Source organism: Bombina bombina, chromosome 2 (genome assembly GCF_027579735.1).
Source record: "Bombina bombina isolate aBomBom1 chromosome 2, aBomBom1.pri, whole genome shotgun sequence".
Lineage (NCBI taxonomy): Eukaryota > Metazoa > Chordata > Amphibia > Anura > Bombinatoridae > Bombina > Bombina bombina.
Window position 1 is genome coordinate 708025650 of NC_069500.1, and position 24680 is coordinate 708050329.

The 24680-nt window shown below is 36.8% G+C and overlaps 1 protein-coding gene and 1 pseudogene across 1 annotated transcript in view; one reads left to right on the forward strand and one right to left on the reverse strand.

The window, feature by feature from the left end:
• Window positions 1-24680, forward strand: part of XPA (XPA, DNA damage recognition and repair factor) — a 54176-nt gene that overhangs the window by 6246 nt on the left and 23250 nt on the right. The window contains exons 2-6 of the mRNA XM_053702700.1: window positions 1-201; window positions 372-482; window positions 9817-9922; window positions 10919-11084; window positions 14445-14562. The exon at window positions 1-201 is cut by the window's left edge and continues 20 nt beyond it. Of these exons, the coding sequence (XP_053558675.1) occupies window positions 51-201; window positions 372-482; window positions 9817-9922; window positions 10919-11084; window positions 14445-14562 (652 nt within the window). The 5' untranslated portion in view covers window positions 1-50. The remainder of the gene's footprint in view (window positions 202-371; window positions 483-9816; window positions 9923-10918; window positions 11085-14444; window positions 14563-24680) is intronic.
• LOC128650892 (uncharacterized) lies at window positions 5971-6089 on the reverse strand (annotated as a pseudogene).

Consider the following 24680-nt stretch of genomic DNA (forward strand, 5'->3'; position numbering starts at 1 on the left):
AGAAGGGTGTCTCTCTTGTGAAGTGAGAAGTTTTAAGAATTCATGTGAAAATGGAATCTGAGCCGCCAGTTGTAGATGCTCCCACGGAGGAAGAAAAAGTACTGCCGGCGGCTGTCAGAGCCAAAATAGAGCGCAACCGACAAAGGGCATTGATGCTCAGACAGGCAAGACTGGCCAGCAGACCCTACCCCACTGGCGAAGGTAAATACAGTGGTTAGGTTTTGGTGTTAGTGTTGCTATACACATTTTAAATGTTTGTAGGATACATTTTCCCTAATGATCAATTAACAGTCCTGTTTGTGTAGTAAATATATTGCTGTCGATTCTATGTTATCGGCATATACTGAACTGGGTTATTGTTTCTTTGATAGGGATTTCTGCAATAAAAGCGCATGCAAAGGTGGTGGATTCAGGAGGAGGATTCTTTATAGAAGAAGAGGAAGCAGAAGAGAAGAGTGTTGAAAATGTAATCCATCAACCAGGTGTTGTCAATTTAACATTTTCATTTTTTTTTTCTTTTAAATAACATAAGTTTTGATTGTTACCTTTTTTTTTTTATTTAGGCATCAGATATTTTATATAATTCACTGCTGTTAACTTTTTTTGTTTATTTTAATAATTTAAAACTGTTATTTTGCTAGAAAAAGTTTCATTGTTTTCAGTCTCAGGATACACCCCTTCAAAACCCTTTGCTGTGGCCATTGAGGGATAGATACAATTGAGCTCTTGCACATATCACCCAATCACTGTGCAGCATGTAAGAGGGTCAGGGTTCTGCATTCCAGCTTCTCTGGATGCACTACAATTTTAAAAGTAAAAATGACATACTGGGCACTATGACAAAAAATGGGCACTGATATCTCGTAAAACCATTGTTCTAGGAAGGAAGTTATTTTTTTCTCTTACCCTCCTTCCCTTTAGTTTTTGTGCAAGGTGCTTTTTTCAGAGAAATGTACTATACACAGGTGAGAATGTCAGACTCAAGGTAATCAAGGCGTTAAATCACTACTATATATGTTATTACTGCTAGTGTGTTTGGGCAGTCAAGAGGGTTGAATCATTGTTGAATATGTGTTAATGGCATCCAAGAGGTTATATCACTGTGTGTCACTGGTAGCACACACCCACATTTGTAATTCAACAGTGATTAACCCCTTTAATGCAAGTAATACAACCGTAATTAAAGTGAATGTAAATTTTAATAAACAAATGCCCGTTTTTTTAAATATACTATTAAAAACAAGGGCACTTTCATTCATTCGTGATTCAGATAGAACATGCAAATTTAAGCAACTTTCTAATTTACTCCTACTATCAATTTTTCTTCGTTCTCTTGCCATCTTTATTTGAAAAAGAAGGCATCTAAGCTTTTTTTTCACCAATCAGCAAGAACAACCCAGGTTGTTCACAAAAAATGGGCCAGCATCTAAACTTGTATTCATGCATTTCAAATAAAGATACAAAGATAATGAAGAAAATTTGCTAATAGGAGTAAATTAGAAAGTTGCTTAAAATTTCATGCTCTATCTGAATCACGAAAGAAAAAAATTGTGTTCAGTGTCCCTTTGAAACTTTTAATTGAAGTTTTGTTTTTGTTTTTTTAAATACTTAACTTTTTCTTTAGGAAAACCAGACCGGTGATCCTTCTCCTGCTGTACGTAGAACTGCAATGACGAAACCGGCTTCCTCCAATTGTTCCGTGCACCCCAAGATGTTCAGCCTGTGAGTTCACGCAACGATTGGAGGAAGACGGATTTCTCATCAATATGCTAAGTACAGCAGAAGAAGCGGGCGGAGGATCACCGGTCTGGGTTTCCTAAAGAAAAAGGTAAGTATTTAAAGAAAAAAAAAAACCGCTTCAATGTTAAGTTTAATGAATGAAAGTGCCCCTGTTTTTAATAGTATTTTTAAAAAACGGGCACTTATTCATTAAAATTTACATTCACTTTAAAGGGACACTAAACCCAAAACTTTTCTTTCATGATTCAGATAGCGAATACAATTTTAAACAACATTCCAATTTACTTCTTTTATCTAATTTGCATCATTCTGTAGATTTCCTTTGTTGAAGAAATAGCAATGCACATGGGTGAGCCAATCACACTAGGCATCTATGTGCAGCCACCAATCAGCAGCTACTGAGCCTAGCTAAATATGCTTTTCAGCAAAATATATCAAGAGAATGAAGCAAATTAGATAACAGAAGTAAATTAGAAAGTAGTTTCAAATTGCATGCGCTATCTAAATCATGAAAGAAAAAAATTGGGTTTCATGTTCCTTTAATGTGTTGCATACAAGTAACACCCTTAAAGTGAAAGTCAGTCCTAGTGTTTGTGAAATGCTTGGATTGACCATTGGAACAAATAAAGGGGACTTTCATTTATGAAGTATAAAATACTTCATGCTGAAAGCTCCTTTTATTTGTTTAAGCGTTCACCGCACTGAGCCGCTCAGGCAGCCCACGGCAGAACGCTGTTTTGCTTGAGAGGTGACATTTCCACCTTTTAGCAAATAGTTGTGCGGGAAATCCGGCGCCACAAGGCTCCAAGCCTGACTTTATGTAACAGTGTTAGTTAACTTCTTGATTTCAAATAACGTGACAGTATTGATTTACCCCATGGCTGCTAGTGTTGCAGGACATTATTTAACCCCTTACATGCCAGCGATACATGCAACATTTCTCTGTCAAGTAACACAATATTAAAATACTCACCTGCTAGTAGAGCAGCAAACTGGTTAACCCTTTATATGGTCTAAGAAGATACTATATTCATTTTTTTTTTATTATTATTTTTTAACACTAAAATTAAAAATATATTTCTTCTCTGCCAGATCTGTCATGAAGTGATTATTTCCAGATGTGCTTTTATTAGTGTTGCCTTAAAGTTTAAACATTCTCTGTAACCACAAATATGGAAAAGCGAGGCTCTATTAATAGCAACTGAAAATGCCATTAAAGAGACATGCAACCTATATTTTCTTTCATGATTTAGATAAAATATGCAATTTTGCACAACTTTCAATTTACTTCTGTTATCAAGTTTGCTATATTCTCTTGGTATCCTTTGTTGAAAAAAAGCATACATAAGTAGATTCAGGATCAGCAGTGCATTACTGGGAGCTAGCTGCTGATTGTATGTCTTTCATTGGCTCACCCAATGTGTTCAGCTAGCTCTTAGTAGAAGTAGTGCTGCTCCTTCAACAAATGATACCAATAGACGGAAGTTAATTTGATAATAGAGGTAAACTGGAAGGTTGTTTAAAATTGTATGTTCTGTTTGAATCATGAAAGACAATAAATGTGTCTCTTTAAGTTGTGATACTATATAAAAATAGTTATGCCGTTTTGAAAACGGCAATACTCATTTATATGTTATTTGTATTTGATAAAAAAGGCGCTGGTCTAAAGGGATTTGAAAATGCTGGAAGCACCTCAGGTACTCTCCAATTTTCCCATGAAGTATGCGGCTTCTCATCAACACTATGGAGGAACTCACAAAATGCCAATATAGAGAATTACCAAAAAGGAAATTACTCACAGGATGTATACGATCAGCTAGTTTATTGAAGACACAGGAATACAGCTTCTTCATATAAAAGTGTAGCAATAACAGGTTTTATTATGCTCAATATGTTTCAGTGGTATTACCACACATTTTTCAAGAGCATAGCATTTAAAAAAAAAACACATAATTTATGCTTACCTGATAAATTTATTTCTGGATTTGGTGAGTCCACTGCATCATCAATTGCTAGTGGGAACACCAGTGCCGGCCAGCAGGAGGAGGCAAAGAGCACCACAGCAAAGCTGCCAAATGTCACTTCCCTTACCCATAACCCCCAGTCATTCAGCCGAAGGGAAATGGAAAAAGAAGATAACACAAAGGGGTAGAGGTGCCTGAGGTGTTAGTAACAAATAACTGTCTTAAAATAAAGGGCGGGGCCGTGGACTCACCATATCCGGAAATAAATAAGGTAAGCATAAATTATGTTTTCTTTCTTAAGATATGGTGAGTCCACGGCATCATCAATTACTAGGGGGAACCAATACCCAAGCTAGAGGACACATGATTACGGAGGGACAAGACAGGTAACCTAAACAAAAGGCACCACCGCTTGAAGAACCTTTCTCCCAAAAGAAACCTCAGCCGAGGCAAAAGTAATTTGGAAAAAGTATGCAGAGAAGACCAAGTTGCAACCTTGCAAATCTGTTCCACAGAAGCTTCATTTTTTAAAGCCCAAAAAGAGGAGACAGCTCTCATGGAATGAACCGTAATTCAGGAGGCTGCTGACCCGCAGTCTCATAGCAAAACAAAATGTACTTCTCAACCAGAGAGAGAGAGAAATAGTAGACCCTTTATGTATCCCAGGGAAACAAACAGGGCAGAAGACTGGCGAAAATCCTAAAACACGCACAATATCCAAGTTGTGCAACAACATTCTTTATGAGAAGAACTAGGACATAGAGAAGGAACAACAATTTACTGATTTAAAATTTCTGTCCGAAACCACTTAATAACAACTTAATATCTATGGAATGTAAAGACTCAAACGGAGTCTGCTGCAAAACTTAAGAACAAAGTTAAGGCTCCAAGGAGCAACAAACTTAAACACAGGCCAGATTCTGACCAAGACCTGACAAAAAGATTGCACGTCTGCCAGGTGCTTATGTAGCAAAATAGATCATGTAGAAATCTGACTCCTCAGAGTACTCACTGACAAACCCTTCTCCAGAGCTTCCTGGAGAAAAGACAAAATCCTAGGAATCCTGACCCTACTCCAAGAGTAACCCTTGGATTCACACCACTAAAGATATTTACTCAATATCTTCTGGCAAATCTTTCCAGTAACTGGCCTGCAAGCCCAAGTCATGGTCTCAATGACCGACTCAGAAAAATCCATGCTCAGACAAAAATTAAGCGTTCATTCTCCAAGCAGTCAGCTTCAGAGGAATGAGATTTGGATGAAGGAAGGGACCCTAAATCAGAAGGTCCTTCCTCAGAGGCAGCCTCCAAGGTGGAGAGATGACCTATCCACTAGGTCTGCATACCAGATCCTGCGAGGCCACGCAGGGGCTGTTAGAATAACCGCCGCTCTCTCCTGTTGGATACGAGCAATGACTCGTGGAAGGAGAGCAAACGGAGAAAACCGGTATGGAAGACCTGAATCCCAAGAAAAATGCCAGAGCATCTATCAGGGCTGTCTGAGGATCACTCAACCATGAACCGTACCTTGGAAGCTTGGCGTTCTGCCTAAATGCCCTCAGAAGCCAACTCCAGAAGCCCCCATTTGAGGGTTACCTAGACAACACCCCTAGATGGAGAGCCCACTCCCCAGGATAAAACCTCTGTTCAGAATGCCGATTCCCAATTGTTGTCCACCTCTGGAAAGTGGATGACAGACAACAATTGTGAGCATCAGCCCACTAAACAATCCAAGTCACCACCTACATGACTAAGGAACCCCGAGTTCCTCCCTGGAGATGTTAGAGGAGAGTAGGCACTTCCGAGTCCCTGCACCTTAAACAAGACCCAGACAGTTTACCTGCCCAGCAGGTTGGCGTCCGTAGTCACATCACCCAGGAATGTCTCCAGAAGCACGCACCCTGAGATAGATACTCCTAAAAAAAAACACTACGGGAGAGAGTCTCTTATCGACTGATCTAGATCTATCCTCTGAGACAGATCCGAATTTTCTCCATTTTATGGAAAATAGCAAAGGAAATGATGTCCATGGAAACCATCAGACCAATTCCCTCCATACATAGTCACTGAAAAGTGAAAGAAAATCTATTGCAGCTAGATCCAAACTCCCAACCTCCTGGTTGCAAGATGGTTAAGTTAACAAGCGGGCCACTAGAGCTTGCTGTTAACCGGACAGTAAACTGCAGAGAGAGGAAAAGGAATAAATCCTTGATTATCTGACCTCTGTTCGACATCTTCTCCTAGATAGAGAATTTATTAAGGTCTAAGCCTACTGCACCTGGTGTTCCCAGTTGGTCTCCCATCCAGGTACTGACCAGGCCTGGCCCTGCTTAACTTCCAAGATCAGACAGAATTGGGTGCATTCAGGGTATTGTGGCAGAAGACCCAAATAAATCACCCTTAAAGATGGGACAAGGGACCCTTCTCCAGATTAATTTCCCATCCATTGGAAAGTTGGAAAGAGTTTGCTCAAAGGAAGGATGACACCTGAACCATATATTGTCCAGAAAAACACCCTTTCAATACCCCAAGGCCTAAAAGTCTGTCTAGGGTGACGAAAATCAGACACTTGAGAAGATCCCGAATCAAGGGAACAATAAATCCTTCAGATCGATGTTCGATATGAACAGGCCCTCTTGAACCAAATGAGAAAGGATACTACTTTGAAGGTCAGAACCTGAGTTACTGGAGGAAAATACCTAGATCCCGTTCCCAAACTGGGACTGGAACTATCACTCCCAAAGAGGAAGGCCCTGAACCCAGTTCAGGGAATGTCTCATCATACCTGGATTGCAGATACTCTATGGGAGGAAATCTTAGACTGGACTCAAAAAGGCATGACGGACCCTGCAGAAGAGAAAAAGGAAAACTTTCCTTTAGTCTTACTCTCGATGTGTGGTAGAAAGATCTTTCTTTACCCGTAGAGTCGGAGGATAATTCTGCTAGACCAAGTTCAAACAAGGTCTCATCCTTAAAAGGAGACGCCAGAAGTGTGGATTTGGAGGAAACATATAAAATATTGAACCTGCAACTGCAGAACTATAAAGCCTAGACTCAGCTGACCAAGATTTTAGCCTCAATGCCCAGCTGCTAGTACAGCAAGTCTAAAAAGACAAGACATAGCTCTAAATGAACAATTAAACCTCCAGCTTCTTAGCCATGGATCCGCAAAGAAGCAGCCACCCTCCATAGGGATCAAAGTTCTGAGTCATAGTAGAAAAACTCCCTTCTACTTAAGGCACCGTGCATTTTAATGGCATCGGCAACAGGAAAATCCTTTAAAGGATGGGAGAAAGGTATCCCTAGGTTCTCCTACCCCTGTGCCCCAAGGCAGAACAGTGTGCGATCTCATCGCAGAAACTGTAGTGTGTCTGCAGAAAGACCGTCCGTGACAGTAAAAAAAATAAATTGCCTACACTTTAAATTTCTACCTGCAGGTGTCACTGTTCCATTCTATCACAGTGTAAATATTTACTATGTTCCTCTCTTTTCAATTTCTTACCACTTCCTGAACTCCAGTGCGGTACAGTGTAAAGGCACATGCAGAAAAGGTAAGTCAGGGCTTAACAAATTTATTCTAGGAGCCAACCAATGAGCCGTATTTTCTTTTTAATGTCTGTTAATATTTGAAAGTGTGTGTGTGTATGTATATATGTGTGTGTGTGTGTATATATATATATATATATATATATATATATATATATATATATATATATATATATATATATATATATATATATATATATATATATATATATATATATATATAAATATAATTTTTTTTTTTTTTTTTTTAAATTGTTATCCAATAAATCCTTAATTTAAGGATTAAAGTACATAAACATTGTATCAAAGCTCACTTTATTATAAGGCAAATGAATACAGTGACATTCTAAGCTACAGTGTCCAACTGCTTAAATATAATGCAAAATTATAATGCTTTATATGATTATATATACATGTAGTGTTTATAACTTATGCCTTCTAAAAAAAAAAAAATATTTTATGAATAAGTTCTTTCTATGGAAACCATAACGTTTCTGCTAGTAATCCAAGCATAAAACTTTTGAGAAACAAAACTCCATTAGGATTGATGTCTCTTAACATACAGAGACAGGCTAACAAACAAAATTAAGCACTGATGCAGCCGCTCCGGTCTAACCGAAGAAAAAGAGGGCGTGTTCGCAAGAACGCCTCAGTGAGAGCCGAAAATGCAGCTTCTCCGATCAGAAAGAAGGTGGGAACACAGAGTCTGCACAGAAATAAAACATGCATCTTACAAACATCGGGCTACATTCTGTCAGCTGAGAGGAGTTAGTTAAAGGGACATTAAACACTTTGAGATGGTAATATAAATTGATAAATTGTATATATAAAACAACTCTGCAATATACTTTCATTATTTATTTTGTCCTCTTTGCCTGCAATTCCATTCTGTAATTGTGAGCTTTTCAGTTCCTGCTAGAAATGGAAGTGCAGAACACTGTTAAATCCAGCACAACCATTGGCTGTACACTCTAATGACCTATGTATAACTATCCCTAATTGGCCACAGCAGAGAAGGTAACACAAGTTACAACATGGCAGCTCCCAGTGTTTTATAGACACTAAAACTTTACACTTATTTTGTCATTTTGTAATGAAACTTTAAAAAATACATCTACATGTTAGTCATGGACTAATCTTTTCTTTGAATGCATCATTCTATCTAGCATGTATTTAGTGTTCAATGTCCCTTTAAAGAACATGTCAGCATCTCTTCTTAAACGGCGCTGCACCGTTAGCGACACTAGCAACAGGCTAGTATATAGTCAGAACGCTTCCCAATAAATTAAAATGAGCAAGCCTTATCAATATAAAAGGCATATGTAATTAGAGGCTTATTAACCCCTAAAGAACCTTTTAAATATGAGCCATAATAAATTAGGGATATTATATTCAAAAAGTATTAACCCCTAGTCTCCCTATTGGTCATCAGAAAGTGCCTGCATCCTGCCTCTAATATCCTTCCCAAGGATATACTGCCCCAAATAATATTGGAGTTTGATCTCAAAAGTGTAAGTCCCCATACATAGACACAGCACTTACCTGCATCTAGCCGTCCGGCAGGAGGGCAGCCTACACAGTGTGAGGACGCCACTCCTCACATGGACCTGTAGAAAAAAGAAAGATCAGAGTAAACCTACTCTGGCTTTCTGCAGCAAGGCACACCTCACAAGTTCCTAACTGCTTTAAAGCCACCACTGCCCTACCAAAGAAACTAACTTGAGAGAAAAGTTCAACGTAAATCTACTCTGGCTTTCAAACTAATTAAATCTTGATTGAAGTGAAATAAATCAAATCTTCTTCAGACCAAAACTTCATCTCCTCCTTTCACCGAAGGCAAAGAGAATGACTGGGGGTTATAGGTAAGGGAAGTGACATTTGTCAGCTTTGCTGTGGTGCTCTTTGCCTCCTCCTGCTGGCTGGGAGTGGTGTTCCCACTAGTAATTGATGATGCCGTGGACTCACCATATCTTAGGTAAGAAAGATCTCTTTTGAAATGTTAAGCTCTTGAAGAAGGAGGTATAATACCACTGAAACACGTTTAGCATAATAAAGCCTGTTATTGATACACTTTTATATGAAGGAGCTGTAGTCCTGGTTTTTCAATAAACTAGCTAATCGTATACATACTGTGAATACTTTCCTTTTTGGTAATTCTCTATATTGGCATTTTGTGAGTTCCTCCATAGTGTTGATGAGAAGCTGCACACTTCATGGGCCAATTGGAGAGTACCTGAGGTGTTTCCAGCACTTTCAAGCCCTTTTTGACCAGCGCCTCCTTTATCAAATAAATCTTTTGGTTTTGGGTGAGACTGTGGGACGGCAGCGGTCTCCATACAAGGGGAGTAACTATAACTTCATATTATTTAAACTATTTGTGTATTTAAAGTTTTTATAATCCATCATTTATATTTATAGACTGTATTAAAATACTTGATATATTTTATTTTTTTATTTCTGTTTCATTGGTCCACAGTTTATTAGTATACCTTTAGCCCCACTGTGCAACTCTACTTATAGGGTTATAGATTTATTTTTTGTAAAGTTTTATTATTATGCATTTCAGGACCTGTTCTGGAATTTGATTACCTGATTTGTGAGGAATGTGGCAAAGAATACATGGATTCCTATTTAAGCAATCACTTCGACTTATCCGTGTGTGACAACTGCAGGTAGAGATAGGGTAGTTATATGTTTGTGTAACTATTTATATTAAACATCCGTTTTGAATTGCTAAACCCATTGACTGTATAAGTGAAGAGTTTACCTGTATATTTGTTACAAGAAACATTCAGTTTATATTTTTATATATACATAGTATATATCAGCTGGTAAACACTGTATAACGAAAGATCTGAATGTCAAATGTTTAAAAGCTTTTTAAACTATAATTTTGTTGACTAAATTGGCATTGGTTTCCAAGCCCAATCCTCTTGAGTGTGGCTATTTCTACTTTTGCCCTTTTTAAGGACAACTATAGATGAACTCTTGCACTGATCTAAACTACGGTATAGCATATAGGTTTATCAGTGAAACTCCTGCATATTTGTGTGCAGTATGCACACCAGCATCTCTGGTAAACTCTACATTTGATTTTTTTTTATTTTTTTTTATTTACTTCATTAAATTATTTAATAGGGTTGTTTTTTTAAGTACCGTTAAAGGGACAATCAAGTCCAAAATAAACTTTCATGATTAAAATAGGGCATGTAATTTTAAACACCTTTCCAATTTACTTTTATCACCAATTTTGCTTTATTCTCTGGGTATACTTAGTTGAAAGCTAAACCTAGGAGGTTAATATGCTAATTTCTTAGACCTTGAAGGCCCCCTCTAATCAAAATGCATTTTGACAGTTTTTCACCACTAGAGGGTATTAGTTTGTTTCATATAGATAACATTTAGCTCATGCACATGAATTTACCAATGAGTGAGCACTGATTCGCTAAACTGCATGTCTGTCAAAAGAACTGAAATAAGGGGGCAGTCTGCAGAGGCTTAGATACAAGATAATTACAGAGGTAAAATGTGTATAATTATAACTGTTGGTTATGCAAAACTGGGGAATGGGTAATTAAGGGATTATCTATCTTTTAAAACAAAATCTTTTAAGTATAGTATATGTAAACATTTATACACCGTCACTTGAACATTTCATCTCCACTCAGGGACACAGAAGAAAAACATAAGCTTATAACGCGTACAGAAGCAAAACAGGAGTATCTACTGAAAGACTGCGACCTTGACAAGCGGGAGCCTGTGCTGAAATATATTTTAAGAAAGAACCCTCACAATTCACATTGGGGAGATATGAAGCTTTACTTAAAACTGCAGGTGTGGTGGTATTATATACTGAAACAACATTTTGGAAATTATTTGAATGTAATTTGTACATTATTTTGTGAATCCTTAATCTAGCTGGAATTAGAAAATATTTATAGTATTAATGAGGTGCAGAAGAATACATCTAAACTATACATTAGAAGAAAATAAACTAACTATACATTTATAAGATGACAAGCTTTCGGAAGAATTGTCTTCCTTTTTCAAGTCTGAAGCAATACTGACCAATTTACAGATTATATCTTAAAACACAGGCGAAAAAAACAGTGTTACAGAGGTCTGAATGCAGGGGGAGGAGGGGGTGTCATAAAAACCATGATGGGGTTTAGGAGAAAGGCAGATAGTGTCAGTAAAAGATAACAGACAGGGGAAATATATGGTTATACACAAAGCATATACTGACCTAAACTTATATATCAACATAGAGTCAATATGAATAAAGATGGGAAATTGGGTATACGGGGGAATATAAGATAGTCAAAAAAGGAGAAAGGAAAGCAAAAATAAAAAAGGGGAATAATAATGACAAAAGTGTGGGCATAGACTTACCTGGTCAGTATTGCTTCAGACTTGAAAAAGGAAGACTTTCTTCCGAAAGCTTATCATCTTATAAATGTATAGTTAGTCCAATAAAAAAAGTATAATTGCTCAATGCAATGTGCATGTGCTGAGACTTTGCGCTATAATAGTAACCAGTTGTTTTGATTGTGACTTTTATATGATGATTATTGCAAAATTATTTAATTAGAAAAGAGATAGAGATAGGTACAGGTGATTTTACAAATTTGCACAAATTAATTGTTTGGTCATTATCTTAGGGCTTGACAAATTTGTTCAAAATGTCAGCACATAAATTTAGGGTATATTTATTTATTTATAAATGTCTGTGGGAGGGATGCTGCACTCCAGAACAGGGCTACATATATTTTCACACACTCCACGCTGCTTGGCCCCCAGACGTGGACTCCTTGCTCAGTGTGCTTTAAGGAATATGGCTACACCTCACTGACGATGCACAATGAAGGCTGAAACGATCATCTTGGGTTGCTGAGTTCCTTGTTCTGATAAGAATTGCCCGGTATATCGGCGCTGGACTGACCTTCATAGCGGAATCTGACTGATATACTGCAGGATAGTTCCACTCTGTGTAAAACATTACTGGGCTTAGAAGGGGCGGCACCCAGGTGGTAAATCGCCATAGAATAGGCTAACATTATTGAAATGGTTGTTCATTCCTAAGAGTGCGCTTCTCTCTGTTTGTATTATGTCCACCATGTTACTGACAGCTCCAGCCAGCATTGCACTTGACATTGACTCCCTGTATTATGTCATTGGTAAGGAGGTTTCACTGGAGGTTTTGGACGGTGGGCTTGAACAAAGTTGTATTTGTAATTACCAGCTGTGTGGCCTACAAAAGATCCAGCCATACAAGGCTAAATTTTAGGTGCGGCTGGCGGGGAGCAGTTGGGGGCACCCATTGGTGTCTTATAAATAAAAACATATAATATACCACACCCTGTGTGACGCAAATAATATGCAATAAACAAAACGCAAGTGCACAAGTAAAATACAAAAATAGTTCTGGTATTTAAAGATGAATGTCTTATTTATTCCACAAGATCTTCAAATATGTAACATTTCCTCAAAAGAAAAAAAATTCCTTTACAGGTGATTACATGTACTCACATTAATTAGAGCCACATTAATTAGAGCCATTAAAGGGACAGTCTAGTCAAAAAATAACTCCTGATTCAGATAGGGCATGCAATTTTAAACAACTTTCCAATTTACTTTTGTCATCAAATTTGCTTTGTTCTTTTGGTAGTCTTTGAAAGCTAAACCTAGGTAGGCTCATATGCTAATTTATAAGGTTTTGAAGGCTTTTTTATATTTTTTCTCAGCTAGACAGCTCTAGTTCATGTGTGCCATATAGATAACATTGTTCTCACTCCCGTGGAGTTATTTATGAGTCAATTGGCTAAAATGCAAGTCTGACATAAGAACTGAAATAAGGAGGCAGTATGCAGAGACTTAGATACAAATAATCACACAGGTAAACAGTATATTAATAGAACAGTGTTAATTATGCAAAAATAGTTGATGGCTAATAAAGGGATTATCTATCTTTTTAAACTATTAAAATTCTAGAGTAGACTATCCCTTTTAATATATTAAAAGCAATACATTAAAATTAAAAAAAGGAAGTATAACAATCACATTAGGGTATTAAACTGGTAGCACAATTACGAAGAGCTCTGATTGTTTACTCAATATACATTCACAGATCTGTAACTAATCCTATGTGTAATAGGGAGTTCCGGTGTGCCTATTATCTGACCAGTATCCTCCCTTACTTGCAAATGAGCTTTCCTTTGGGGGCTCTAACCTAGGGCACCAGGGTATAATTTGAAGGTGCCACTGGCTTCCTGGCACCTGTTTGTCCGGTTTTATCTCATGTGACATCTTTGATCTCTTTGATGTTGTTATATCCTGGTATTATTAGAATTTAGCACTGAAGTTATATATAAAGGTACTAGTTAATGACTGGATGAATGCTTGTTGGGGATCTTCCTCTTCCCTTTTTTTTTCTTTACAAACCTGATGAAGTGGCATATGCCTGAAACATGTAGTCTGGCCAGATGCAGTGCACAATGGGTTCCTATTTGTCCCCATCTTCAATATGCAAATATTTGTTTTCATATTCATTCTCTGGTAATGTAATACTGGAGATTAGTCAACACATTTTTACCATTGCAAATTGGCGTTTTGTCTTTCAACAAATTATATGCACAATATGCTTCTCTTAATAGAAATGGCTTTGCATTCTCTTTTGATTTGGAGATTATGATTTTACATTGAAAATGTGATGTTTGTCAAAATAAAGAACCTTTTTATAAAAAAAAAAAAAGATTGATTTTTTGGTGCTTTAAATTTCTAAGTTTTTTGTTAAATTAGACACTCTGACAGCTGCCAGATTATTGTATTTTATTAAGTTCCTTTAAGGGGATATGAAACACAAGCTTTCTTTTGTGATTCAGACAGAGCATAACATTTTAAAAATGTTTCCTCTTTACTTCCATGATCAAATTTGCTTTGTTCCCATGATATTCTGTGTTGAAGAGATACCTAGGTAGGTGTCTGGAGCACTACATGGCAGGAAGTGCTCCAGACAGGGGCAGATTCCTGAGTTTATGTCCCTGCTTTTCAACAAAAGATACCAAGAGAAGAGAGAGAAATTCATAATAGAAGTAAATTAGAAAGTTGTTTAAAATCACATGCTCTATCTGAATCCCGAAAGAGAGAAAAGTTGTGTACCGCTTTATATATAAATTTCTTTTCTTTTTTTCTTAGGTAATTAAACGTTCCCTAGAAATATGGGGTACTGAGGAAGCTTTGGAGGATGCAAAAGAGAACAGACAACAAAACCGAGACAAAATTAACCAAAAGAAATTGGATAAAAAAGTCAAAGGTAAGTAAAGTGATTAAAATACTTTACTTTGTATTTGGCACAAAAATGTTTACAATTGTTTAGATTTACAGAAATGGTTTCCCACAGAAATGACTGCGGTCTCAGTAAACGAGCATGGTATAGCAACATGTATTTAGGAAGAACTCCCTAAGAATTCCCTTCACTTTAATTAACTTTTTACTTAGTCAGTGCTCAGAGCAGTTAACTGAGCAGTAAAATCAAGGTGTCGGACATTGGGTGCCTCTTCTCCTCCTAAATGGCTTTATTTGTTTTCATACCACTTCTGATGGTTTTTATTCTTGTTTTTAGTCTTGTTTTTGTTATTTTAGGAGGCTAGCACGGCAATACCCAGATGTTTTAAATAATTTAGATGGAGAACATTGAAAGCTCAAGCGGTGCCTTACCCTTTATTTTGCCAGTATGGGGCAGTAACTGTCTGTAATTATTGTTCGCATGGCAACCTAGTCTCTATATTAGATTGATTCTGTTCCATTATCTCATGTACACATATGAGTTATAATGTGTAGCTCTGGGTTGCACACACCACCTCTGCTCTATAGGCGGGAGAAACTATTTGTATTTTTATTTATGTTTTATATTTACTAAGTGTCAGAGTCAGTTTGATTTAAATCACTAGTCAGTAAGACTTGATTTGAAATCATAGTTTTCTACATAGACTCGTCCTTGCTGGTTGTTATAATCTTAATATTTACAACCAGAGGAACATTTCCTTTTTAGAATAACAACTTTTCAGATTAGTTATACAGTTATCAGAAAATTACTGATTTTGTTATATACCATTAAAAATGCATAGTCAGATAATTATGAATTTTTCGCAAGCTGAACTATCTCCAGTTTAATAGGACTCTTCAAACTTTTTTTTCCCAAGACCCAATGCAATGATACCACCAACCTTTGCAACCCTAATTTTATCCTAGGTCTAAAAATTTCTGAAGTAATATACAACCAGCTGCAATTTCTGGTGACTAAAATGTGTGCAGTCAAATTTAAAAATGCTGTAAAGGTAATAACACACACAAACAAGCCCACACAGGCAGAAATACACCCACACATACAGAAATAGTTTCTCACAGAAACACTCTCTCTCACTCTCTCTCACTCACACACACTCTCACACACACTCACAAAAACACTCTCGTACACGAACACCCACACAGAAACACACTTACAGAAACCACAACAATGGAGGATAGGTAATGGGTCACATCACATAGAGCAGTTTCAGTGACAAGGGTCAACAAAAGAATAAGCTAAATTAACACACTCCATGATGCATGTAAAAAAAACTAAAAGCTGCCTCTGATAATGCAACCTCAAATAGGTGAAATGGCATGGGTCAAGAATCATACATCAGAGAAAGCAAAATTTCAAGCTCTTGAGAAAGACGGCGTTACACTGTTGAAACGCGATGGGAAATAAAAGTGAATGCTCTTTTTTATTAAGGAGTTGTTTACTCGACCTGGAATAAACTGGCTGCACACTAGTAACTTATCTTGTGAGTACAGTATTATTTGGGCTTTTACTGCCATACTAAACTATTGTGGATTTCAACTAGTGCTTTATCTCTGTGAGTGAGATTGGAAAGTGTCCCAAAGGAGTGTTTTCAAGATCAGATGTACCCCTGGGTCCAGCGCCTTTTATAAAGTACAGCAGCAAGTAAGCTGCCATAAAGGATCAGTGGATGCAGAAAGCATAATGTTCTGCTAAAGACATTGACCACTTATTTATCATAGATAATACCTTTGCTGCACTCTAAAACTGTTTACAAATATATTTTTAAATTAATCAGAATAAAAAAAAAAAAGTCCTCATTTATATCCAAAAATAAAAGCATTCATGTATAAATCATTTAAAAAATAATGCCCAAAGCCATTTAATTAAAAAAAAAAAAAAAAAAAGTATGCAACATAATAATAAAAAAAAGAAATATTATAAATCAGGATGTGAGTTGACATCTGTTATCTGCAACTTAGGATCTGTACTTGCATTTGCTAATGCGATAACAAAGTTGCTTTATATATTGTCTATATTGTGTTGCACACCGATTTGGTAAGTAATTTTCAAACAGTTTGAAGTTTGAAATTCTTGGAATGGTATTGTCAGAGGCTGACCAGCACTCTTTCCCAATTTGCAATTGATATGTAGGTTCAAGGGTTTCCCCAGTTAGTGCTGCAGCTGTGCAGGGTATGATACAGATGTTTTCCCTGTCACACAGTAGCTCCCACAAAGCAAACATATAGCAGCCATGCTTCCCTTTCTTTCCCTTCTTGGCGCCCAGCTGAACAGGTGCACCTCCCCGTCATAGTGGGGTTTTCAGCAGTGCTGACACTTCAGATCTCTGGACTTCCAGGTCAATCACTCCAACCTCAGCCATCTTCCTAAGATGACAGTTGCTACGTTAAATGCTGGGCGTAACGTCACATGCTAGGGTAGTAAAGGAGGAGGTCTCGTGACCTGGCATGCTCCGTTAAGGAAAGATACAAAGTAGTGTGGGAGATGCTTGTAGGTCATCCCATTCCCATATCATCTGACAGAGCAGAGGTGTGTGCAATCCAGAGCTTGTGTGGTTTAGCCAAAGCTGTCAGACAGATCAGAGGTGTGCACAGTGTTGCTTGGCAAATAAAATGCGCCTTACCTATGCCATCTGACAGATCCTATTTAATTGAAAAAAAGGTTTTTGTTTTTTTCCCAAAAATCTTATACAACAGAAGTTCAAGACATATCATTACAGTCGAAAATACATTCTGTACACTATAGATCATCTATCTTACAGTGGTCTTTTTTTCACTCTACTAATCGCGACCGATATCCATGTATATTGTAAAAAAACATTTCTCATTTAACCAGCCACCATATATATCAATACTTTAACAAAACCCGAGAGGGATGGTTCCAGCCTAGGTGTAACTAGTGTTTGAAAACCCTATTCTAGTGCAAACTGATCTTACAATTTATACCTGTCATTATCATTAGTTTGTCTACTCTTGTTCTCAGTATACATGATCCAAGGTTCCCAAATGGAGAGGAACTGATCTTTAATGTCTAATATATCTGCAGAAGCACTACTCATCTAATAATAAAATGTAATCTTATTTTCAATCATTTGGAATGTTGGGATTATGGTTTTCCAATATCTTGCTATACTTAATTTAGCAATAGTACAGATAATTGCTACCAGTTTATTAATTTTAGAGTTAAGGCCTGGAATTGGTTCGTGTAAAAGTGCTTGAGTAGGAGTCAAATTCTTTTGTCTAAAATTTCACTCAATAGGGCTAAAGTCTGTGTCCAAATATTGGATACATGACAGCAAAACAACCACATATGAGGATATGTACCTGTTTCATCACAGCCACGTAAACATTTGTTATTAGTGTGTTCCTTATTATGTATTCTGGAAGGGTGAAAGTACCATCGGAACGCACATTTTCCTTCAAATGCACGCAAATTGAAAAAGAGGATCCAATCTGTCACACCACTTCTCTGCCAACCAGTTAAAATTAAAGTCTGATTCCCATTTTTGCATAAAAGGTAGTTTGATTAAATTGGAAGGGATATTAAACAGTGTATATAAGTTAGAGATAGTACCTCGTGTACGGGTCGGTGTTAAACAGATGTTTTCTGGGTAAGCGTTAATGCCTATCTTAAGAAGATAGTAGGTAAAGTAGTACTAATGGTAAGTACCTATAGCTGCCAAATATTTTTGTAATCAACAAGCACCTGTTAGGGGGGCAATATATCACTAAGGAGACTCGTAGATAAATGAGTTACAAAGTCTGTAACAAAAAGAGTGCTTTACCCCTGCAAATATTTAGAAAAAATTGTCACTGAATAATACAGGAATGATTTTTTAACCATTCATACTTTATCTTTAATGGTTTAACTATTCAATCATACACGTTTAAAAACACTTAAACTCTCTAGATATCAATATATAGCATAGATATCTAGAGAGTTTAAGTGTTTTTAAACGTGTATGATTGAATAGTTAAACCAATAAAGATAAAGTATGAATGGTTAAAAATCGTTCCTGTATTATTCAGGGAGGACTTTTCCTAAATAATTGCAGGGGTGAAGCACTCTTTTTTTTTTTTTTTTTTTTTTTTTTTTTTTTTTTGTTACAGACTTTGTTACTCATTTATCTAATAATGCATATCTTACCAGCTCCCATAACTTCAGCTACTCTAGCTCTCAGTTGGAGATAGTGAAACCAACTTGATTTCTCCTGACTATTAAGTTCTACATATTGGTTATAGATTGAAAAATGATTGCCTATGAGAGTATCTGCAATACGGTATAAACCTCTGTTAGCCCATTTCTCTTGAAGGGTGTGGTCATACGCAGTAGATGAGGTCACTAGGGGAGTCGCTCTTGAGCCCATTTGAATTATAGAGTATTTAACTGTCAAGAATTCCCACAATGATAGAGTATGCAAAATAGCAATAAATGTCCGCCAAGTAGGTGGTCTATCAGTTTTAGCTGACCAAAGCAGTATATATATATATATATATATATATATATATATATATATATATATATATATATATATATATATATATGGGAAATATCATCATATTCAATCTGATATTGTCTGATTGATTGTGCCATAAGGATGATTGTGATATTCTGGCGGCATAATAGTAGGCATGCAGATCTGGGAGTCCCATCCCACCTCCCTTCCTATGGTGATTAAGTGTCTTTTTGTTGAGTCTAGCTCTCTGACCCTTCCAAATAAATACCAGGTCATTTTGGATTTTTTGTAAAATTGGGGTTGGGACATTCACAGGGAGTGACCGAAACAAGTATAGAATCTTAGGTAGTATTGTCATCTTTACTGCAATCAATACCATATAAGGAAATGTTGGATTTACTCCATAAGGACAGCAATTTTTTGATTTGTGAAAACAGGGTAACATAGTTAAGTTTATATGATAGGCCTAGGTTATTAGGGATTATGATGCCCTTAGCTGACCATTTTCAAATCAAATTTGAGTTCCAGTAATTTTTTAGTATGTTGTGGGAGATTTTATACTAATTGCTTCACACTTATCATTGTTTATTTTGTATCCAGAGATTTTAGTGAATTTACTTATAGTGGAGTATATTAAAGGAAGGGAGATCATGGGCTTAGTAACAGAGAGAATGACATCATCTGCGAAGAGACCAATTTTATGTGCGTGAGTGTTTATTTTGATTCCTGAAATATTTATATTTTGCTGAATATGGGCCGCTAATGGCTCAATACACAGAGCGAAGAAGAGTGGAGACAATGGACACCCCTGCCTAGTTCCATTAAGAATACTTATGGGTTTAGATTTGTAGCCTGCTATTTTCATAAATGCTGATGGGCGAGAATAGATTGAAGAAATTGCAGCACAAAAATTTCCTGAAAATCACATTATTTCTAATACTGAATTTAGATAACCCCAATTTACTCGGTCGAATGCCTTCTCCGCATCCAGTGAAAGGAATAAAGGCATTCCCCGCCTCGACGAATAGTCTATCAAATCAATCATTTTTCTTATTATCAGGGGCCTCCCTATTCGGAATAAAGCCCACCTGATCTGGATGGATAAGTTTAGGTAGCAGGTTATTCAGCCTAGTAGCTAAAATCTTAGTAAATAGTTTAATATCGAGAATTATTAAAGAAATAGGCCTATCATTTTTGCAATGTTTGCTCTTGCCGGGCTTTGACAATACTGAAATACAGGCTTCTAACAGTTCCGGAGGAATAACTCCTTCAAAAATATGAATAAATATGGTGGTTAGAATAGGGCTAATTTCATCCACAAAGGTTTTGTAAAAAATGCTTGAGTATCCATCCAGACAGGCGCCTTGTTGACTTTTAGGGTTCAGATCACCGGTTTCACTTCTTGGGTAGTTATATGGGAATTTAATTTGTTTAGGTCTTCAGTATCAAGTTTAGGCAAGTTGCAATTCTGTAAAAATTCAGCCTTTTTCTATGTCTGTTTGGGTTGTATTGCTATTAGTGGGAAGAGTATAAAGCTTTTGATAATAATTAGCGAAAGTATCCGCTATAACTTGAGGGTGATTACAGATTTGCCCATCAGGTTTCTGGATTTGTGTTATTTCTTTAAATTTATTAGCTAACATTCTATCTGGCTTATTGCTTGTATAAAGCATTATGTGTCGATAAGCCATAGTGATCTGGAAGCTTCTAATAGTAATAGATTATCAAGAGAGGATTTTTTAGCATTTAACAAGTTGAGTTTTATTGTCCTGGTTTAGTTTTTGAAGAGATTGACGTTTTAGAATCTCTTGTTTAAGTTGTTGAACAAGTTGCAGTGAATTTTTGTTAGTATTCCCCTTATGAATGCTTTTAGTGCTCCCTATACATGGTTCGGGTTAGATACTGAGTTATGATTTGTCACCAAGAATTGGTTAATTTCTGTGTGAATAGTTTGTCTCTGAACAATGTTGGATTTAGTGTCCAACTCCTATTTCCAGAGGGATCAATCAAACCTGACAATTTTGTAAGCATTATATTATGATCTGACCAGGTTACCGGTATTATATCTGAGGCAATTAATAGTGGGGACAAAATTTGGTTACTAGAATATAATCTATCCTAGAGTAAACATGTGTTTGTTGAGTAAAACGTGAATTCTCCAGCTGTCAACAAGATTTTGATCTACAATAAAACCATGTAGGATTTTTTTAGCGTTTCGAGATGGCAAGGAATGAGGGACTAATAATTTATCTATCTCGGGGTTTACTACCAGATTAAAGTCCCCTAATAATTTAATAGAGATTTTTTTTTTCCAGTAAGTTAATAACTTGCCTATCTTGGTTAAAAAATTAGCTTGGGATTCGTTAGGTGCATATATATTCCCTATTATCACGTGTCATGAATTCTACCCTTAACTATAATGCCTTATCTGCAATTATCTCATCCTCTTTAAAATTGAGGTTAGCGTGTACCAGGATCGATACCCCACACTTCTTGGTCTGACAAGGGGCATGGAATTGTTTAGGATAAGTTTTATCCCAATATTTGGGTGTTATTTTTAGTAAAGTGGGTTTCCTGCAAAAAAGGACAATGTGTGCTTTCAAGGATTTATAGGTGGAGATTGCCTTGTGTCTTTTGATATTAGAGTGCAGCCCCCTAACATGGAAAATTACATTTGTCATTTTTATATGTAGGTGTGGAGCTTAATTGAGTCATAGAACTGGACTTACCCTTCTCTTGGAGGCTGGACCCCCTCCCCTTAAGAAAAAATATAAACAAAACCGGAGTATTGGTGGACCCCTCGCGAACAGTGAGATGGATCCAGAAAGGTTTGTGAAACAGCATTAAATAATTCACTGCTGAATCATATATTGGATCTGTAGCTGCAAAACAGTTCTTTTGAAAAAGTGGACTCAGAAAAATTCAAACAATTTAGAAAGTCCCAAATTTTGAGATTTTTTTTTTTTTCTCCATAGCGTTCATTTCTAATGTTTTCACCTGGTTGTCTCTAATTAGCATCAGGTTGGGCTCTCTGATCCTTGGCTGTGTCTTTGTGTTTTCCCATTCTTGTGAACTGGTGTCCATGTACGTGCTATTGCTTTGTGTTGAGGTTTAGGAGACTGGTTTTTAGAAGGTATTCTTTTTTCAATCTGTAGTTTATCCAAGATAGACTGTCCCTCTGCCATTGTAGAGCAGGAAAAAGAGGTCTTGTCCTCTATAAAGGACAGCTGGAATGGAAATCCCCATCTATATTTTATCTAGGCTTTGGTCAATGCGAATACAATTGGCTTGAATTCCCTTCTCTTCTTGAGAGTTATAGGAGAGAGGTCTGCAAATAGTTAAATATTGTGACCCTCAAAGGTGATTTCTGAAACTTTCCAAACAGCTTGCATAATCTGCTCTTTAATATGATAGTAAAGTAGTTTTGTTATTACATCTCCTGGAGGCCCCTAGGTTCGGTGGTTTGGTCAAAGCTCGATATACTCTATTAAAAAGAGTGACTTATCTTCTTCTGGGAGAAGTTGTTAAAAAATGTGTGATATGACTTCAGGCAGATTATTGTATTTTTCGAGTATTCGAATATTGGATCTTTTAGATCTATTCTTTAGATGGTCTTCCAGTTTCTAGATTTGGGCTTGTTGGGATTTTACGATAGATTGTAATTATGGAATCTCTCAGAGTGATGCTGTTCTCTCACCAATATCTGAAATATCTTGTTTTAGTTCTGAGAGGACTGCTCTCATTTCTTCATGGAACATCTGTTGTATTTGTTTTAAGAGTGCATCATTGGAAGAAGATGTCTAAGGGGAAGATAGGGAATGAGATATTGCTTCTTCTCCGTGCTCCATATCTTGTGATGACTCCAGGAGTGCTTGTTTCTTCTTTAGTTGAGACTTTGAAAGACACTCCTTAACTGATTGAGTGCGGCTCTTCATGTTGGAATTATTGCTTAGCACTTTTATGGTGAGACTTCTTCTGTAAGGTTTACAAATATAGATGTATGGCTTTATTAGATAAACTCTTCCCTAAATATAGACTTTCACAGGTGTGATTGATGTGTTATATTAAACTGTTTAATCTACCTCTGTCATAAGTGTTATTCAGTCATATAAGAAACACATAAAGTACACCACATGTAAAGTGCTGGGTAGATAAACACTGTCACAATCATACCTGGTTATTAAACGTGAATAGAGATTCTAGGCGTGCAGTTTTTCACTGAGTCTGACTCACCACTCCAAGGAAGCCTTCAGGAATTCAACTGGCCACTTCAACCGGCAGGGGACTATGGCAAATTAGCCAACCCTACCCCTTACGCTCCGGTGTGCTCGGGTCCTGCTGATCTATTCGATTCTCCACAAACAGCGTTGTGCTTCTCAGCACATGTGATTGTTGCTTCCGGGTGACGTCCTCCACACACTGGTCGGCATACAATGCTGAACACGCCTACTCCATAATTCACGCTGGAATTAACCCCTCAGTCCAGGAAGAGAGACAGGTACCCTCGGCTAGGGAGGGATTGTATAACTGATTGGAGGGCTCCTCTCCCTCCATGAGAATATAACAAAAAATAATCCCCTGGAAACCACCTCTTCAAAAAATAAAACAAAAGACTTTAATATATCAATTAAAAAGTACATGGGCACCAAGGCAAGGTAGGAAAAAGGTAAATAAACAGTCTTACGCGTTTCGGCATTGCGTAGCCGTAATCATAGACCATACATTCTAACAAGTGTCACATTATTTTATACCATACGAAAGATACCTATTGGAGGCTAAAAACACACACCCTTTTTCCCTCCCCTCACCTAATTAAAGGGAACAGCATTAAATAATTCACTGCTGAACCGTGAAAACATCTTGGAGTACAATACCACTACAAAACAATTAACCACATATATATATGCAAGCAATTGCAAATGCACTTAAAGTAAAAGTGAAAAGGCAACAATTAGTAGCACATTCAAAGTAGCACTAGATTAGTGTACAATTATATCAGAAACTATATGACAGCGATGCTGAGTACATAAAACATGTGTACATAATACAGAGTTGAAACGGTAAGGTAAATAAATACAATGTATCATCAGTTGCATAAGTCAGTTTCCTGAATGCATATCATACATAATTAAGATGACATGGCATGCAAAGGTAAAATAAATCATGGAAACCTAAGCACATATTAATGCTACATACACTGCTTAAACTGATCAATTTCAAGAGTAGGTATATTTACATATGAAGAACCAACCCGATAAGCAAAATATTAATCCTAAGATACATATATATCAATGTCATACAATGTAAAGCTGTAACGAAATAAAATAAGGTTACTAAACCAAGTGGAAAACAATATTATCATTCCCAGATATTAAAGGGACAGTCTAGGCCAAAATAAACTTTCATGATTCAGATAGAGCATGTAATTTTAAACAATTTTCCAATTTACTTTTATCACCAATTTTGCTTTGTTCTCTTGGTATTCTTAGTTGAAAGCTTAACCTAGGAGGTTCATATGCTAATTTCTTAGACCTTGAAGCCCACCTCTTTCAGATTGCATTTTAACAGTTTTTCACCACTAGAGGGTGTTAGTTCACATATTTCATATAGATAACACTGTGCTCGTGCA